Source organism: Castor canadensis, chromosome 2 (genome assembly GCF_047511655.1).
Source record: "Castor canadensis chromosome 2, mCasCan1.hap1v2, whole genome shotgun sequence".
Taxonomy (NCBI): Eukaryota; Metazoa; Chordata; class Mammalia; order Rodentia; family Castoridae; genus Castor; species Castor canadensis.
Window position 1 is genome coordinate 103,189,496 of NC_133387.1, and position 15,149 is coordinate 103,204,644.

Sequence of the window (15,149 nt, forward strand, 5' to 3'; positions counted from 1 at the left end):
AATAAAGAAAACCTTTAAGGCATATGTACTGCTTCCAACGCATATAGAATATGTTAGATCTCATCTTTATGTGGCCTTGGCAAGTCCATTTTGTTTAGACAAGAACATGATTTAAGAGTTTGCTTTGCATTTTGTCATAAATGCCTCATCCAAAGTCCTGAAAATTTGCATTTGAAAACCCTTTGTTAGTAAATGGGGAAATCCCATCTTGTCCATCCTGAAACACTCATGAAAATACGGACAGGGCTGGGGATGTAGATGGGGCTAGAATGGGTGCCTAGCATGCCCAAGGTCCGGGGCTCAATCCTCAGCACCATGCTCTCTCTCTCTCTCTCTCTCTCTCTCTCTCTCTCACACACACACACATCATTGCTGTGACCTTTCGATCCTGCACACACACTCCCCACTCCCACCCCGGTCTGCCCTGCTTCAGAGAGTGGGTTTTGCAAATGGAAAGGATATTAGGGGAATTAGGACCAGTGAGAACAGTGGTCATGTGCGGGATGAGCCCCAAATGTGTGAGGCACTGTGCTAAACACTGTACAGTGTCGTCTTCCATCCTCAGGACAGTTCAGTTGTTTTTGTTTGTTTTCATTTTTGGAAGGATATATTCATTGTACAGGGGGGATTCATTGTGACAGTTTGAATGGCTTACATTGTACATTGGTTAGGTCACCCCCACCATCTCCCCCTCAGTCCCCTCCCTGCCTGACTTAAAGCAATTGCAAGAGGTTTCTTTGTTCTATTTCATATAAGTATATGAAGTTCATCCACCATATTCCCTCACCTTCATCTCCTCCATTCACACCCCCCAGCAGGATCCCCTCCCCCACTGTATCTATTTTATAGTCCTGTCTTTCCTTATTAATTCCTAAGTCAATTTTCAAAGGGGTTTCTCAGTGTGTCCCCGCTGTGAGTCTACTTTACTTTGGTCCATTCAACCCCTTCCATTACTCTCCCTCCCCCCCTCCCTCCCCCCCATTACTCAGCAGCTTTCAGTGCACATCCTTATGTCCTCTACCTGCACAGATGTGATGTTTTATGATATTACTGATGCTCTATCATTCTCTTTTCCTTTCCTTCCTCCCCCGAGTTCCATAGAGTAGTTCCAGTATTACATATGTGTTCTGTGTATAAGCTTGTATGTGATCATGTTTGTTTTTGTGTATATGTTTATCTTTGGATCTGTCTTCCACATATGAGAGAAAACATGCAGCCTTTGTCTTTCTGAGCCTGGCTTACTTCACTTAATGTGATGTCCTCCAGTTGCTTCCATTCACCTTCAAACCACATGGTATTCTTCCTTAAGGTAGAATGGCTCAGTTCACTGGTGTGGAAGCAAAGCCTTGGTGTTTGCTAGTTTCACTTTCTCAGCGACACTATTCTGCTGCTGTAAAGTTGACCTCATCTTTGACACCTGCCAGCCCAGCTCTCATCAGCTGTAGAGATGTGACACTCAATGAATCCTCCATCCTTGGCCTCTATGGTGGCCCACAGGTGACTCCAAGTATCTGCAGGCAGAGCTGATTTGACTCTTACCTTTGTCCAAGGTCAAACTGTGCCCTTGAACATCTCAGAGCACAGATAGAAGTGTGAGAGGAATGTTTTCAGCCTTCAGTTGTTAAGTGCTGTGCTGTGCTCTGTCCACTGCCCTGTAACTGAGGCAGAAAATCACTGGCCAGGGGCGCATACCCAAGCCAGTCAGCCATGCTAGGCTCTGAAAACCATCAAGTGACTGAGCTGTGTGCTAGGGAAGCTTCCCTGTGAGTGGTAGTGGCGGCTCAGTGGGCCATGTGGGCGTGGCTCCGTGGAAGCCAGGGTGCACTCCCGTGAAAAATCTGGGAGCCCGGGACCTGGAATTCCGGCAGGAGGCTTAGCTGGGGTCTCTGGAGGTGAACTTCATGCCACGGGTCACCTCTTCTACAGTTGGTTTGTTTTCATTAGAAATGCTGGCAAACAGATTTTAGATCTTTTCACAGGAGATAGTTGCATTTGATAAGATCACTTCCTTCCTGTGCCTTTTTTCATTGCTCACAGGGGATATTTTTAGGATGGCATTATGGTTTGATTTATGCTTCCTGTGTTTATGATTTCTTTTTGTACACTGTGCCTTTATTTTCTGTAGCCTTATCAGATGGGAGGCAGGAGATGTGGGTGACAGCTGAGGAGTATTTTTCCCTTACACAAGGTAATTTCTCCTTGCAGTGTTCATATACATGACTGCCTCAGCGTTTTGTCATGGTCTGTCTCTCAGAAGCCTGAAAGCACTTTGGAACCATTGGATTTCACTGGGGCTGCCATAATGAAGAGGCACCAACCACAGACTGGGGGACTTAAACAACAGGAATTTATTTCCTCACAGTTGTGGGAGCTGGAAGTCTAAAATCAAGGTCAAGCAGGGATGTCCTCTCCTGAGGCCTCACTGCTTGATTTGTACACTCTGTCTTCTCTCCGTCTTTGTGATTGTCCCGCTGACTCAGCCCTAATTTCCTCTTCTTATAAGGACAGCAGCCATAATTGACTAAGGCCCATGCTAATCGCCTTATTTCCACTAAATGCCTTCATAAAAACCCTGTCTCTAAATGTAGTTACAGTCTGAGGTCCTGAGGCTTTCAACCTAGGAATTTGCGAGGACACAACTCAGTCAGAACATCCCTAGCACAGCCTGTGGTCTGGACATAGTGGGATAGTGGATACATAAGGGCACGCACAGCCCCTACTTCTAGAGTTTTGATTCCAGTTGTTTGACGAGACAAATATGCAAATAGCTAGCACAGGTAGAGCTGAGTGTGCTGGTGTGTGCACAGAGACGAGAGCTTAAGTCAAGGTGGGGTGGGTGAAAAAGGCACTTTCCAGAGAGTCAGATAGGAAGTGGCCTCATGGCAGAGCTGGTGGCCATGGTCTGTGTGGAGGGCAGAAGCCCAGTTGTCACAGCCAACACTCAAATTGTAGTCTATGTAGTCGGCCCGTGCTCAAAAACCTCAGGCACTGGTGGCTCACGCATGTAATTCTAGCTACTTGGGAAGCAGAGATCAGGAGGATTGTGGTCTGAAGCTAGCCTGGGCAGATAGTTTGCGAGACCCTAATCTCGAAAATACCCAACACAAAATAGGACTGGCAGAGTGGCTCAAGTGGTAGAGCACCTGCCTAGCAAGTGTGAAGTCCTGAGTTCAAACCCCAGTATAGCCAAAAAAATCTCAGCACCATGGGTTCTACCCGAGAAGGCTCTCAGGTCAGTGCAGGGAAGGAACAGTGCTGGAAGGCGTGACTTCCTAGAGAATGAAATGAGCCTCGCTGTTTGAATTGGGTCTCTGGCATTCTGAGGTTTTGGAATGCAAGAGGGCTCTCAAATTCCTGCTTCCAGCCCTTGTCCCATCTCCAAAAGAATCCAACAGCCACAGAAAACACAGATGCGCCCCTGCCCTCACTTGGCCCCTGTCCTCCAGGTCTGGCCTGTTGCTGTACAGGTGCAACCCTGCACCTGCAAACCATAAGTGGAAACTTCAAGTCAAATTCGAAGTCTGCAAATGGGGGAGGGAATTGCTGTGTAAAGTTCAAGTATGCAGGTGGCTTCGTGTCTCATGAAGAATTTGGCACCAGCCAGGAACTGGAAAGGATCTAAGAACAGAAAATGTGTGTCTAGATGAGCTAAAGGCATCTTGACCAGGTCAACCTGTGCTTCCCAGGCTGGCTCCCTGTCCTTTACCCTCCTCCCTCCAAAAGATGTCATGTCCTCTTTGGTCGATCCAGTCCTCTTTCATTTTGGCGAGTGTCTGCATTGCTTCTGTGCAGGTGAACTTCCTCATGACAGACTTGCAAAGAGGGATGTAGCGGTCAAGTTTGTGGAGAACGAAAGGGCGGAGTCAATGGAAAATGCATTGAGAAAGCACAGCTCCATTTGTTATTCCTGAGGCTCTAGAGACCAGCAGATGGTGGTGTGATTGGTGACAGCACAATTAACATTGACCCTCGGTTCTGTTGTGGTCTCCACATGGTCAACCCATCCTCACCGCTCATCTCAACTGCCCATCTCACTCCTCCTGTCTTCACAACATGGTTTTCATAAAAGGTCACATTTCTTAGTCCACCCCTCCAAAAAGAAAGGCCTTCCAAAGGTTCAGTAAATACCCGCTGTGCAGCTGTCAGTAGAGAGGCAGCACCTTGGCGAGGGCTGCCTGCTGGTTATGTAACCCTGCTCAAGAATTCACGTGGGCAGCAGCCCCAGCAGGGCTCTGGCAGGGAGCCATGGGCCTGATCTGGCTTGCCCCCTCCCGTCTCAGCACTCAGGTCCAGGGCTTGTAAACACTCTTCTGGTCTGCATGCTCCATCTTGCTCCCTGCCTGGGCAAACCCACGCCACTTGTATTTTTATCTTCAGGGTTGCTGCTCTATGACCTTGTGCCCATGACTGGACTTCTAAATGCAGGTGAAGCCTCCTCCTCACAGGTCTCCACAAATAGCAATGTAGTGTGTTGTTTCTTACCATGCGTAATTGTGTGGGATCAGGGAAAGTGGCAGTGTGATTCTGTGACTGGGAAGGGGTGTGGACAGGTCTATGTTGTACCCACCACTGAGTTATGCTGTGATTCTTTCTCCTCATTACACTGTGAATCTTCTAGACCTGAGCCAGGTCTTCATCACTCTTTTTAGCTCAGTACCATGGACTCTGGGTTTTGTTGACAGTCCCTTATCTCCTCACCTTTCATTGGTGTTGAGTCATGACTTACAATGTGGTGGCCATCTGCAACACGTTCAGCTCTGAGGGAGACTGTGATCCATGCCAGCACAATGTAGGTGCTGTCTTTGACCTTCAACTCTGTGGGTGCAGCTCACATTTCCTGAGGACACAGGTTCCTTGAGTCCTGCAGAGTTGGGCCAGAGTGTGGTTGTCACTTCTTTTTTGGGGATGCTTTGAGGGCCCCTGCTCTTTTGCTTGGGACTTTGCGTCTGAATAGATGCTGCCCTTGGCAATGGCTGACCTCTGAACTTCAGGTAGGTGATCCCATGATTGCTACCTGAGTTTTAACGTCCTTAGTCCAAGGAATTATTTCTTTTACATTTGGAGAGATTGGAATAAAAATATATCCCTGTGCCTAAGGATTAAGCAAACTACTGACATATCAGTTGTCTTTAAATGTCAGGTAGATCCTTCTTCTCTGTGAACTTCTGTGAATCTACCTTTCATCTCAGTGTACTCCACGTGTAGATGGAGTCAAAGCAGGTCTTGGTGTCTGGTCACCATCATCATAGCATCCAGTCAGGGGCACAGGCATGTGTTTATGCAACTGTATGAAAATAAAATTAGGCCAAGGTTTCCAGGTTGTTCCCTCAGACAAAAAGAAAGCAAGGTGCATGCAGAAAACCCCATGGAGATCATTGCTCAGTGCCAAATTTGAGTATCTTATACCATAGATGATAAATGTAGTTCTTCTTCCACAGTCCAGAAAGTAGTGGTTCCAGGACCCATATAGATACAAAATCAAAGGACGCTCAAATGCCACATAAAATGAACTAGTGTTTGTATACAACGTAGGTGTTCATAAATTCGAAATTCTGTCTACCCGAGGTATAATGCCTGTTGCAATGCAAATGCTTTGTAAGTAGTTGCTACTCTGCCTTGTGTAGGGAATAATGGCAAGGAAGAAAGTCTGTATGGGTTCAGGACAGACACAGTTGCTTTCTTGAATATTTTCTATTACTGGATTGGTTGAATCTGCAGATGCACATGCCACAGGTGCACAAGGCTGGCTGTACATATCGGCATGACAGATGGCACAGATAGTTGGATTTATGAATTGTATTGCTATGTGGTGCTCATTTAATCTGTATGACAAAATATCTGTGTGAGCGTTATAATATTCAGTTTTCAGTCAGAGAATCTATAGTCCAAAGAGGCTGTGAATGTCAACATGGGCGCTCCTTCAGACATCTGATGTCACAGATTTCCCGAGGCATTTGATAGGCTGTCTAGTGTTTCTTTCTTTCTTTCTTTCTTTTTTTTTTGCGGTACTGGGGCTTGAACTCAGGGCCTACATCTTGAGCCATTCCACCAGTCCTTTTTTGTGATGGTCTTTATTTATTTATTTATTTATTTTCAAGATAGGGTCTCCCAAATTATTTGCCTGGGGCTGGCTTTGAACCGTGATCCTCCTGATCTCTGCCTCCTGAGTAGCTAGGATAACAGGTGTGAGCTCCCTGTGCCCAGCTATTACTGTTTTTATTTTATTTTCCATACTACAAAATTGTGGCAGAAACCCTGAATTATTTCAAATGTAGATTTTCTAAATCTGGAGACAAAGATTCAACATATTCTAGAAATAATCCTGGGGAGATCCCAGGTAAGAAGAACTACTAAAGCCAGAGGCTGAAGGGAAATTTCAGAGCTTTGTGCTTTGTATCAAGCACAGTCAAGTGTGAGGAGCCCAATTCTGGTCTCTGGCCACCATTGCTAGAAAATTTATTCTTTTTTTTTTTTGCAGTACTGAGGTTTGAACTCAGGGCCTACCCCTTGAGCCACTCCACCAGCCCCTTTTAGTGATGGATGTTTTTGAGATAGGGTCTTATGAACTATTTGCTCAGGCTGGCTTTGAACCCCGATCCTCCTGATCTCTGCCTTTTGAGTAGCTAGGATTATAGATGTGAGCTACAAGTGCCCAGCCTTATTGTGTTGATAATGGGTAAATATTGGACCCTCTGGAGGGCACCCAAGGCAGTCTTCTGGTTGGTGGGTGTTTTGTCTCCAATGTTGTATTGGTTGGGGCTGTCTAGAGGCCCATGCTAGGGTAGACTTTGTGGTATCTTGACTTGTTCAGAAAAGGGCTGGAGCTCCTGATGGGTCAAGAAGGAGGGGTGCTACTGATGAATGGATTAAGAAAATGTGGTATCTATACACAATGGAATTTTATGCAGCCATGAAGAGGAACGAAATGTTATCATTCACTGGTAAATGGATGGAATTGGAGAACATCATTCTGAGTGAGGTTAGCTGGCCCAAAAGACCAAAAATCGTATGTTCTCCCTCATATGTGGACATTAGATCAAGGGCAAACACAACAATGGGATTGGACTTTGAGCACATGATAAAAGCGAGAGCACACAAGGAAGGTGTGAGGATAGGTAAGACACCTAAAAAATTAGCTAGCATTTGTTGCCCTTAATGCAGAGAAACTAAAGCAGTTACCTTAAAGCAACTGAGGCCAATAGGAAAAGGGGACCAGGAACTAGAGAAAAGGTTAGATCAAAAAGAATTAACCTGGAAGGTAACACCCACGCACAGGAAATCAATGTGAGTCAACTCCCTGTATAGCTATCCTTATCTCAACCAGCAAAAATCCTTGTTCCTTCCTATTATTGCTTATACTCTCTCTACAACAAAATTAGAAATAAGGGCAAAATAGTTTCTGCTGGGTATTGAGGGGGTAGGGGGGAGAGGGAGGGGGCAGAGTGGGTGGTAAGGGAGGGGGTGGGGGCAGGGGGGAGAAATGACCCAAACCTTGTATGCACATATGAGTAATAAAACAATAAAAAAAAAAGTTTACCAATGGTCCTGGCAAAAAAAAAAAAGAAGGAGGCGTGCTGATGCCTCCCCTGATCAATGGAGAGGAAGTTGAGAAGGAGGCAGGGGCTGTATACTACAGGGAGCGTTGTCATATATCTTACCCCAAGAATGCTGGGGAGGGCTCATGGGAATACAAGATGGCAGGTGTTCCATGAGATGGGACTGGATCACTGACCCCTCTATAAGTCCAGAAGAATTCTAGGCCTTGTATTATGATAAATAAGATTCTGCTATCAGGAGAATCACACTGGGTCCAGGAGGACCTTGTCTGAGGCATGTTGCAGCTGCTCGACCTGGCCATGGCAGACTCCCACGTCGTGGCCTCTCTCACTCTGGGCTGCAGAGCTGGACCTATTCGTCCAGGCCTGGCATGTAGAGTGTGGGGATTCCTGGGTGGTGAGTCACAGCATTTGTGAGCAGGAACTGTACTGGATGCCATTTTGGGGAAGGTGGGTACCCAGCCTGACAGCAGGCTCAGATTCAGACACAAGGGGAAATGGCTACAAGATGAGCTTGCTTATAGCTCAGAACAGGTGGAAGAGGAGAAGTGTTCTCTAAGAAACGAGTTGTGGCTGGGTGGACACTCCACTGTCCGCCTATGTTTAGCTGTGCCTGGAACCTGGATGGCATGATGCCTGTGTTCACCTGGTCCCTCTCACAGGCCATCTCCTGCAAGGAGTCCCCTGACTTCATGTCATGCGACTGCTGTGTTTGTGTGGGCCTTAACTCACTCTCTGTTAGCTCTCTGAGAGTTCATTATTTTCTTTGGTTCCTCTAAATATTTATTACCTCCTCCCCCTGTCAGTCATTCTTCACTTGCAAGGCAGCTAATGGGGAGAAGGCAGCAGAGAGGGGCACCAGCATCTTTAAACATGGGTAGTATAGGTTTAGCCTCTCCCCTACCCTGTGCTGAAGCATTTGTTGGCGGCCAGTGTGATGCACATGGGCGCTCAGAGGAGATTAAGGATACTTCTAAAACATTCTGGAGGGATTGCTGCGAAGATTGAGTCCTGTTAACCAATCAGAGATTCCCAGATGGAGGAGATGACTTGGGGCCAATACTCCTGTTGGCTGTTGGGAAGCAAATAGGAGTTTTGACATTCCTTCCTGATTCTTGCTTGCTGGATGCAAACTGGTCAAGCCCAGAGCCTCAGATCCAGGCCTCTGTCTGCAGCATGGTGTTTATAACAGTCCAGTGGCACCTCCTGTTTGTCAACAGTGAACATCCCACATGTGTGCTCTTAGGTACAGTTTTTCGTTTGTTTATCAGACTGTTTCCTGGCAGATAGCACAGTGTAAACAAGTTGTGGGCCTATCACCAGCTGTGCTTCCCAGTTTGCCTGACCAAGGCTTCTAGGGCTTAGATTCTGTGGGATGTTTTCTCTGGTGAGTGGATGACAGAAGCTGTCACCTAAGCGTTGGTGTCCTGTATGGCCAGTCAGTGTCACACTGGCTATGCTACTTCTCAATGTACAGTTTCATTAGAAATGGGACTGGTATGTCCCATGCATAATGTATCCACTGTTTGCACACAGTGGTCCACAGAAGAATCCGACCAGTTCACCTAGAATCCCTGGGAACCCTCCCCTGCCCCAGCAAGGCGCCACTGCCTTGTAGCCCTGCCCCTGTCATCTTAGGTGCCCCAGTCCCACTGTAAAGTGAGGTAGAGAGGCCTCCAGTACCAAGATGGGGCACCATGCCTAGGCTTCCTGTCTGCCCAGGGTCCCCCTAGAGTGCGTCTACTCTGCTCATCCTAGTTAGCTGCTTCACACTTACAAGGCAGGCATTCTACTGCTTGAGTCACACCTCCAGTCCATTTTGCTCTGGTTACTTTGGAGATGGTGTCCCTGGAACTATTTTCCCAAACTGGCCTCCAAGTTGATCCTCCCAATCTCAGCCTCCCAAGTGTGAGCCACTGGCGCCCAACCTCTGTGGAGTATTGACCTTGCTCAGCCATTGCCTCTCTTTTCCTCTTGAACCAGGTGAAATGCTACCACAAGAAATACCGCTCGGCCACCCGTGATGTCATTTTCCGCCTGCAGTTCCACACTGGCGCTGTGCAGGGCTACGGGCTCCTGTTTGCAAAAGAGGAGTTAGACAATGCCTGCAAAGGTACAGTGACTATGGGAGCACAGGGCATGGCACAGCTGCCCCTGCCCTTGCGGGGCACCATGGCACTGAGCATTCTTTCCCGTCCTCCCATCCCTCACCCCCAAATTCAGCTCAGTGCAAAATTATTACCAATCTAAGGAGCAGGTGACAATAGATCTGTGGAGGGAGGCATTCTAAGGAACCCAGGACTCCAGAGATCTTTCCTGTGGCTTTAGGTGTTTTCTCATTGCCAATTTGGGGCTCGCTGCATCACTTTTAGAGCTCCTCAGCTGCCTTTGGGCTCTGATAATGGTTTCTTTTGGCAGACGATCGTTTTCCTGACTATGGGAAGATCGAGTTAGTCTTCTCAGCTTCACCAGAGAAGATTCAAGGTGGGTAGCTGTGCAGGATACCAGATGGCTGGTATTGAGACTGGCTGAAGATGCGGTGGGTACCCTGGGGGCTGCCCCACACGCTTCTTCTCACCCATACGCTTGGAAACTTTGTATTAAATTTAAAAAATGGAGGTGGAGAGGAGGCATCTCAGAGACAATAGGCCCATTTGGATAAGTCCCAGAAATGGTGTGGCTTGCTAGAGACCATTCCTCACGGTGCCTGCAGGGCAGGGGATGCTCTAAGTTTCCACCCTCCATCTCCTGTGTTGTGCCAAATTTTTAACTTCTCTCCTCTCTCCCACCCCCCAAAATAACCAGCTTTTTAAGGGGATTGTGAGTGTAGCACACTACAAATACCTCTGTACAAAGCAAGCTCTCTTGTTTCATAAATACACATCGAAGAAGAAATAAACCCTGTTGCCATCCAGGTGAGCTGTTCAGGTCCAGCACTGGAGCTCACATATGTGAAAGTTTTCATTCTTTTTCTTTTTTGTGGTACTGGGACTTGAACTCAGGGCCTCATGCCAGGCAGGTGCTCTACTTCTTGAACCATTTCACTAGCACTATTTTTTTTTGTGTGTGGCACTGGAGTTTGAACTCAGAGCGTCATGATAGGTAGAGTGGTGCCAGGCAAGTGCTCTATTGTTTGAGTTACTCTGCCAGCCCTTGTTGGTGCTGGGTATTTTCTAGATAGGGTCTAGAATAGTCAAGAGACTATTTGCCTGGGGCTGGCTTTGAACTGAGATCCTCCTGATCTCCACCTCCTGCATAGGTAGCATTACCAGTACCTGTCCTAATTCTGTTTTAATAGCTTGGATAATCATCGCCGTTTTGCTAGGTTCCGTGTTGCAGGTTTAGGTAGGAGCGATCAGAAACAAGGCTTGTGTTTAACAATGTACTTGGTATTCTGAGAATGACTGAAGGCAGGAGATGGAGATGAGAGCCTCAGATCTTTTTTCTGAGACCTGGTGACACCTCCAGGTGCCCCTTGTGCCCAGCTTCTGTCCCAGCAGTGGTACTTGGGGCTCAGACCCTGGTACAGTGCATGAATGGCCAGTATTCACATTGGCTTTCCCCTGAGTGAGTTCAACTGTTTATTTTGTCACAAGTCCTACCTGCTTGACTATATCCAGAACCCGGATGTGGGAGGAGAGGAAGTCAATGTAGGGTTTCCACGTTGATGTTGGACTCCATTACTTTAGCCACCCTCATCCCTTGGGTCGGGTGGACAGAGGGGTTGGGCTTCCTCAGGACTGATGCTCCCCTGTGTCCTTGCAGGGTCTGAGCACCTGCAGAATGACCACGGGGTGATCGTAGACTACAACACGGCAGACCCACTGATCCGCTGGGACTCCTACGAGAACCTGAGTGCCGACGGAGAAGGTGCGTACGTCACCTCTTATTTAGTTGTCGAGGAGGCGCAGGGAGGACAGCTGGGTCACAGATCAGAAACATCCTACAATCCCTCCGTCCCCAACTTCCAGAGACCAGAAGCCACGCATTTTGTGTGACACATGTCTAAGTTTTAAGGGTGCTCCTAGGGGTTGGGCTTGATGAATCTAGGTCAGGGCCTTTGGTGGACGTGTTAACAGTGGACGGCTGGGCAATGATGTCACCTGCAGGACCACGTGCCTGCTGAGGTGGTATGTGAGTGTGTGTGAGTGTGTGTCTGAGGGGGTGCTCAGGCTTTTCTCCTCCCCCTTTAATTCTATTTTTAATAGCTTGGGTAATCATCACCATTTTGCTAGGTTCAGTGTGTAGGTTAAGATGTGGGTGTATGACTGTGAGAGTGTAAGTGTGGGTATGGGTGTTTGAATGTGCGTGTCAGTGTGAGTGTGCCTCTGAAGGTATGTATGTATGTGAGTGTGTGTGAGTATGTGTGTGTGTATATGAGCATGTATATGTGTGTGGTTGTAAGTGTGAGTGCATATGTGTGAGCCCATGTCTGAGTGTGAACATGCAGGTGATTGTGTGTGTGTGGTGTGTGTGTGGTGTGTGTGTGTTGCCAGGGATGGCTCCCTCCTGCCCTTCTTCCTGTCTGTGTGTGGGAATCCTTAACACTGGTCTGTCTTGCACCTCCTGTGTGGCCGGGGCAGCAGAGGAGACCTTTGGGTCTGTTCCTATTTGCTCGTTACTCAGGTGTCCTTGTTCTGTGTCTGCATCATTTGAATCTCTGTCAGTGTACGTCTGTCTTGCTCAGTGTGTTATCGGTCCACCCCTGGATTACATAATGTGGGTCTTGAAGCAGAAATAAAGGAGTGAGGGGTCAGCCATCTGCTGGGGTTTCCAGAAGACTCTGTGCTCTTTTACCTGTGCAGCCACAGTTTAAGAATCAGTCTTGTTTTGAGAAGGAAAAGTCAAATCATTTTGTCAAATTAGTTATATCCAGATGTAAGCCATCCAGGACCAGTGCCACATCCTTGTGGGTTAGTGAACTTCTGGTGACCCAGGAAGGTGGCATCTGTGTAAGGTGGCGTCTGTGTTCAGTGCTGGGGACACTAATTGAGTGTCCTTGAACAAGGCAGGACAGGCCAGGACAGGACAGGGCTCCCTCTGCTTGTACTGGGGAAATGCCTGCTGCTTCCTGGGTTGTGTGGGATGAAATTTCCCCAAAAGCAATTGCTGGAGTACCACGTGCACCTGGATCCGAGGTGGTGTCCCAAAATGGCGCATGAAGTTGGGTGGGTCAGCAGTCCGGCTGTGGTGGAATCGAGCTTTTCTTTGTAAAGACCACAGAGTGTTCTCTCCCGGTGTAAATCATTCAGAGCTCCAGTCTTTCAAGATGCTAGCATATTGAGATAAGTATAAACTGGGGGCTGGTGGCTCATGCCTTTAATCCCAGCTACTCAGAAGGCACAGATCGGGATTGCGGTTCATAGCCAGCCCAGACAAATAGGTCTTGAGACCCTGTCTTGAAAATACCCATTACAAAAAAGGCCTGGTGGAGTGGCTCAAGTGTTAGAATGCCTGCCTAGCAAAGGTGAGACCCTGAGTTCAAACCCCAGGAACCCCCTGCCCCAAGAAAAGACAAGTATGTCTGATGACATTTGGAAAACTTTGCACTAGGTCTCAAATATCACAATGCACACAGGAATAGTAAGGGCTGTGAGATCGACTCAAGCAAGATGGTCAAACTGACCACAGCACTTTCTCCCGGTGAGATCTCTTAACACACAGTGCAACATTTTTCTGCCAGTCACTGCTGTTTTCCACTGGAGGAGAATTGGCAAGGGGGTGGCTTCTGCAAAACTGAGTAAGTAGCCCAAGGGACACTTTGGAAAGCTGAGTAGGAGCACCAAGATCAGTTGCCTCAGAATTCTAAGTGCTGGGCCTAGAAGGGGTCAGAGGCCTTGTGCTGCATGAGAACCGACCAGCAGGGCCATGTGATAAGGTGACAGAAAGTGGGTATACGGAGAGTCCACACAAGTCCAGGGCCATGTGGCCAAGGAAGTCCTCTTGCTGTAGGGGTCAACATTGTCGTTCTCTCAATGGCAGAAGGTTCCCTAACTGCTGAGGATGGGACTGTCCTGGAGGCACAGTGACAACGGGAATGGGGCTTCTGAAATCGTGGGGGGTTGGCCTGTGGTAGTGTCACAGTTTGAGGGTGGCAGGAAGTCCGGTGGGTGGCGTGGCCCATGCAGGCCCAGGGTGAGGAGTCTGATGCCTATCGGAGCTGTGTGTTTAACCCTCCACAGGTACCCTAGCCCTTGTCCCTGAGCTGATTCTGAGCTGAGCCTGTGGCATGCCCGGGGTCAGGCTTTGTCAGTTTCCAGCCAGGGACCTGGTGTTGATGGGGGCCCAGGGCCACAGAACACAGAAGTGATGAAGGTCCGTACTGGTTTTCCATGGAAAAAGCAAAAACAAATGATAAAAACGGGAGTCCGTGTTGCCCCTTAGGGGTTAGAAAATGTATGGAAATGTGTGTGTGTGGGAGAGCGAGAGAGAGCACGTGTGTGTGCATGTATTGGTGCAATATGAGCACGTGTAAGTGTGTTTGTACATGTGTGAGTGTGAGTGCATGCGTGCAGATTGTGAGTTTTGTGTGAGAGTGCATGTGGGGGTGTGCTTGTGAGTGAGTATGTGTTTGAGTGTACATATGTGTGTGAGTGCAGGGGAGTGAGTGTATATGTGAATGTGTGTGTATTGATACTGTGTCAGTGACCTTTCCATGACGGTGACAAAATACCTGAGGCAAACAACTTACAGGGATAGAAAGTTTATTTGGCTCATGGTTTTAGTCTATGGTTGGTTGGCTCCATAGTTTGGGGATCTGTGGTGAGAGATAACCTCATGGCAGGGAGTTCCTGGCCAGAAAGGAGAGAGAGAGGGGGGGGGGGTCACAGTTTCCATATCCTTTTCAACAGCATGTCCTCAATGACCTTCTTTCCTTCCACGAGGCTTCACCTCCCATTAGCTCCACCATGGGGACTGAAGTCCTTTGGGGATGTGTAACTCAGACTTTTCCTTGCTATGACAGATACCTGAGAGAAACAATCTAAAGGAGGAAAGATGTATTTATTTGTTTATTTATACACTTCTCGGTTTCATACCATGGTCAGCTGGTGCCACTACTCTTAGACCCTTGGCAAGGCAGAAATAACCTGGAGGAAGAATATGGCCAGAGGTACGCAGCTCACCTCATGGCATCCAGGAAGCACAGAGAGGCAGGAGGGGACAGGGACAAGATACATCCTTCAAAGGCAGGCCCCCGTGATCTACTTCCTTCAGTAAGGCCCACCTTCCATAGTTCCAGCACCTCCCAATGGTCCACTCAGGTGTTGACTCCATCAGTGGATTAATCCACTGACAGAGGTCACCCAAAAACCCACCTCTCAACAGTGCTTGCCTCTGGGATCAGGCAAGCCTTCAACACAAGAGCCTTTTTGTGTACGTGTGTGTGTGGGGGAGCTATTCTCTTCATATCGAAATCATAGCAAGGGACATTTTCAGGTCAGAATTATAGCAGGTACTTGTATCACCAAAGACGTGTTGCTGTGACCAGTTGATGTAGTCAGAGAGCAGTTGAGCATCAAACATGCATGATCACCGGAAACATCTTCTTTCCTTGGTAATCTGTTCGGGTATGGTAATAGAACACACCATAGC

General features: G+C 47.9%; 1 protein-coding gene across 11 annotated transcripts in view; it reads left to right on the plus strand.

Moving 5' to 3' along the window:
* Positions 1-15,149, plus strand: part of Tns3 (tensin 3) — a 271,418-nt gene that overhangs the window by 151,506 nt on the left and 104,763 nt on the right. For all 11 annotated transcript variants that reach the window (XM_074065416.1, XM_074065415.1, XM_074065414.1 and 8 more), the window contains 3 exons: positions 9,540-9,669; positions 9,975-10,040; positions 11,322-11,426. In XM_074065416.1, coding sequence (XP_073921517.1) covers positions 9,540-9,669; positions 9,975-10,040; positions 11,322-11,426 — 301 coding nt within the window. The remainder of the gene's footprint in view (positions 1-9,539; positions 9,670-9,974; positions 10,041-11,321; positions 11,427-15,149) is intronic.